Below are 3770 nucleotides of genomic sequence, written 5' to 3' on the forward strand. Positions count from 1 at the left end.
GGGATGCCGGCAGGCAAGCCGGGTGGGGTATAGTGGGGAGGGGGGAGACGCAGGGGTCAGAAACCAGGGGTGAGAGCCTCCTGTCCCGTGGCCTGAGCAGCGGCAGTTCTCACCAGGGTCTGGCGGGCTGGGATCCAATTCTACCACCTCGATAATCTCTTCATCACCGTGGAAGCTTAGAGTCTCCAGCGGGGGGGTGTCAGCGGCGGCCCCGCTGTCCGATTCGGACTCCATGCGGCGCAAGCGGCCGAACCACTTCTCAGGGCCCAAACGCCTCCCAGAGTCAGCTCTGCGCGACGACGCGGAACTCGAGCCCCTCCTCCCGGGAGGAAGTAGGTGTAGGCGACTCCCCGGCCGGAAGAGCGACGGCCGCCCGACCAATGGTCATAAGGGTTGTGTGGCAGCATAACCAATCACAGCGCAAAATAGGGAGAGGGGGGCCGGGGCGTGGCGGGGAGAGCCCAAACTCCGCCCGGCCTGACTCCGCCCCCAACAGGAGGGAAACAAGCGAGCGTGCGCGCCTCCGGGGTCTCCTGGGAAGAGTAGTTGTCCTGGGCCAGCTCCCTCACGCTTCTGGGAAATGTAGTTTCTGGTCTGTAGGCAAGACGGAACGAGCGGGGGAGGCCCCTTACGCAAACTACAATTCCCGGCGGGGAGCGCGCTGATGAGGGGCGGGATCTGAACATGGCGGCGGTGGTAGCTGCTACGGCGCTGAAGGGCCGGGGGGCGAGAAATGCCCGCGTCCTCCGGGGTAAGGAGAGGGACCCCGGGGAGGGCAAAACTACAGGAGCTCTTTTGTCTATCATATCTGCCCGGTTACAGCGGAAAGGCAGGGCTGCCAGTTCCTGCCCACACCTCTCTTCAAAATCTTAAGAGTCTGGGGGTGAAAGATGCTCTATAGAGGTCACCCCGTCCATTCTTTCGGCTTATACGACACTTCTGGGATTCCAATGCAAGTAGGAGCCGTGAGACGGTTTTTAGACTCCTGCGCTCCAAATGTTTCACACACCGCAGTGCAGCGAGAAGAGCCCTTGGCTTCTGAAGGCTTGAGTTCTAGCCCTGGGTAATTATCAGTTTGACCTTGGACGAAGCAGTTTACCTCTCAGTACTTATGTTTCCTCTTCTTTAACAAGAAGGGATGTACTAGACTGCCTTTAAGCTCCCTTCCCGTGCCAGCGTCCTGCAGTTTAAAAACCTTTCCCGGATTTCCTTCGTAAGTCTTATGTGAGTCCCTCTGCAGTCCTTCCCATCCTATCTTCTGAAACGAAGAACAGCAGCCAAGCTTGCTCTCCTGGAACCAGGGTGGTGAGCCCACAATGACGTGGAAGTGGCTTCCAAAGGTGTCACCTCGATGGCAATTTTCCTATTTCCCTATGGATTCTCCCTAGCACTTGTTACTCCAAACTGCAGTAACACCCTTCCTTGCTGCTCCTCCCCAGCCCTTACCCACCTCCTACTGACTTTCTCATCCCTCTTACTGACCTTCCTTACCTCCTCCATCCACAGGGATCCTCTCAGGAGCCACAGCTAACAAGGCTTCTCAGAACAGGACCAGAGCATTGCAGAGCCACAGCTCCCCCGAGAACAAGGAGGAACCTGAGCCCCTATCCCCTGAGCTGGAGTACATCCCTAGAAAGAGGGCGCGGAACCCCATGAAAGCTGTGGGACTAGCCTGGTGAGTTTTGACTATCCCTTTTTCCACCAATAGAGGGATACACCCAAGGGTGGGCAGGATCCTTAAACTTCTCAGAGTTTAAGGTGGTGAACCCAATCCAACGTTGTGGGAACAGTAGTGTTGGGTTCAAAGACTGAAATCTCAGAGGAGTAGGGAAGGGGAGGTCAGAAAATTTGTGGAATTGGGGAGCCTGGGTTCTCTGTTGGGTGAGCTGATCTTGTCTGATTCAAATTTGGTCCCTTGCCTCATCTTCCCTTTTGGGAGCTTTGGGTGAGGCCTAAGTCCCAGTAAATAGTTAATTGAGATCATATGAAGTTGTATTAGTTGTGTGATAGCTAGAAATTGTTCTGTACATTGTTGTTTGGTTCTGGTTCTGGCCTTAACACATATTACTGATCAATATTAAAGGAAAAGGAGGCAGTACTTTACCATGTACAGCAATGTTTTAGACTTTCTGAGACAAATACACCCTTATTTCACAGAGGAGGGAAGTGAGGCTCAGAGGTAGAATTCACAGTGGGTCTTCTGATTCTGTGCTCTTTCTGCCACACCAAGACTATCACTAATAAGTTACTCCAATTAAAAAGAAGAAAAATCCAGGCACAGTGGTGCCTGTCCATAATCCCAGCACTCCAGAGGCTGAGGCAAGAGGATCATGAGTTCAAGGCCAGGCTGGGCTACATCATCGTCATCGCATGGCTTTATCTCAAAAGGAGGGTAGGGGGTATAGCTCAGTAGGGAACACATGATTAGCATGCAGAAAATGCTGGATGCATTCTGCATCGAGAAAAACTATAGAGAAGAGTGTAGTCTGGGAAGGGATATGGAGCCTTCCCTTCAGGTAGATGGACCATTACTCAGACTCATAGAAGGAAAGCGGCTGGTCTGCCTAGAGAATTGTGCACAGGCCATACTGGGCCTTTTGTGCCATGCCTAGGAGTTTGCACTCAGCCAGGAAAGGATGGACAGCCGTTAGGATCCTTAAGTGGGACAATAGCAGGATCTGATTTGCCTGGGTCCCTCCAGGAACCAGCAAGGAGGACTAGTAGTTAAGAGGTGTCTCAACATTTGCACAGTTGGCAAAGATAGAATGATTTCCCCCAGCTCCTCTGGCTCAAGCTCGGCCCCTGCCCAAACCCCATGCGCATCTCCCACCCCTAGGGCCATCGGCTTCCCCTGTGGTATCCTCCTCTTCATCCTCACCAAGCAGGAAGTGGACAAGGACCGTTTGAAGCAGATGAAGGCTCGTCAGAACATGCGGGCGTCCAACACGGGCGAGTATGAGAGCCAGAGGTTCAGGGCCTCCTAATGTGCCCCATCCACAAAAGTTGGGTCTGGCGTGCAAGCCTGAGAAGCACTGCCACCTCCCCTAGACTGCATTTTGACTGTGAAGTCCTCCACTTTGGCCAATTCTGGTCTGTCTTTTTGCGAGCCACCAGAGGGCACCCAAAGCCCAGGCTGCTGCCAGCTCCCGCCCCTCCCACATGGAGGAGCCAGCCCTAAGCAAATAAAGTTATTGACTGTTTGAGTGGAAAGGAAACAGATGCGATTTCTGAGTACCTGGGGAGGGGAAGAGCAATGGGTGGGGACAGTTACTCATTCCTGCTTCTCTCACAAAAGAGCAGTGTTCCTGCTGGATGGTGGGGCAACTGCAGACAAATTCAGCAAGCCTAGGCTGGATCTAGGAACCAAGCCCTCAGAGCTGCTTGCCAGGAGGGTGGGGTTCCAGTCAGCCTTGAAACAAGTAATAGGGGGGCCAGGGATGTAGCTCAGTGGCACCACGCCTGCCTGGCAAGCACAAGGTCTGAGTTCAATTCCCCATACCAAAAAAAAGAAACAAGTAGTAGAATCAAAGGCAGCATTCAGGATGTGGAGGCAAAAATACTTAGCTGAGTCCAAACAACCCAACCTCTTTGGGCTTCAGTTTCTTTGTTCATAAATGATTGGACTAGTGATTCCTGAGATTCTGAATTTCTGGCCTATCCCTTCCTCCACTGGCAAAATTATATATATATACATACAGCTTCCCTACCTTTCCCCTGAAATTGGGACTGAACCCAGGGCCTTCACATTGAGATACAGCCCAGCTTTTTTT

General features: G+C 52.8%; 2 protein-coding genes across 5 annotated transcripts in view; one reads left to right on the forward strand and one right to left on the reverse strand.

The window, feature by feature from the left end:
• Window positions 1-331, reverse strand: part of Aamp (angio associated migratory cell protein) — a 5439-nt gene extending 5108 nt beyond the window's left edge. The window contains exon 1 of one of the 2 annotated variants that reach the window (XM_010611930.3): window positions 114-331. In XM_010611930.3, coding sequence (XP_010610232.1) covers window positions 114-234 — 121 coding nt within the window. In that variant the 5' untranslated portion in view covers window positions 235-331. The remainder of the gene's footprint in view (window positions 1-113) is intronic. The other variant, XM_010611931.3, reaches the window with a different exon arrangement.
• Window positions 332-471: 140 nt separating this feature from the next.
• Pnkd (PNKD metallo-beta-lactamase domain containing) overlaps window positions 472-3770 on the forward strand; it is a 72968-nt gene continuing 69669 nt past the window's right edge. The window contains exons 1-3 of one of the 3 annotated variants that reach the window (XM_019205690.2): window positions 472-751; window positions 1507-1675; window positions 2837-3210. In XM_019205690.2, the coding sequence (XP_019061235.1) occupies window positions 685-751; window positions 1507-1675; window positions 2837-2984 (384 nt within the window). In that variant the 5' untranslated portion in view covers window positions 472-684 and the 3' untranslated portion in view covers window positions 2985-3210. Of the gene's footprint in view, window positions 752-1506; window positions 1676-2836; window positions 3211-3770 lie in introns of those variants that run through there. The other 2 variants (XM_010611925.3, XM_010611926.3) reach the window with 2 other exon arrangements.

This window comes from Fukomys damarensis, unplaced genomic scaffold (genome assembly GCF_012274545.1).
Source record: "Fukomys damarensis isolate Sample0158 unplaced genomic scaffold, DMR_v1.0_HiC HiC_scaffold_16, whole genome shotgun sequence".
In the NCBI taxonomy this organism is placed as follows: Eukaryota; Metazoa; Chordata; class Mammalia; order Rodentia; family Bathyergidae; genus Fukomys; species Fukomys damarensis.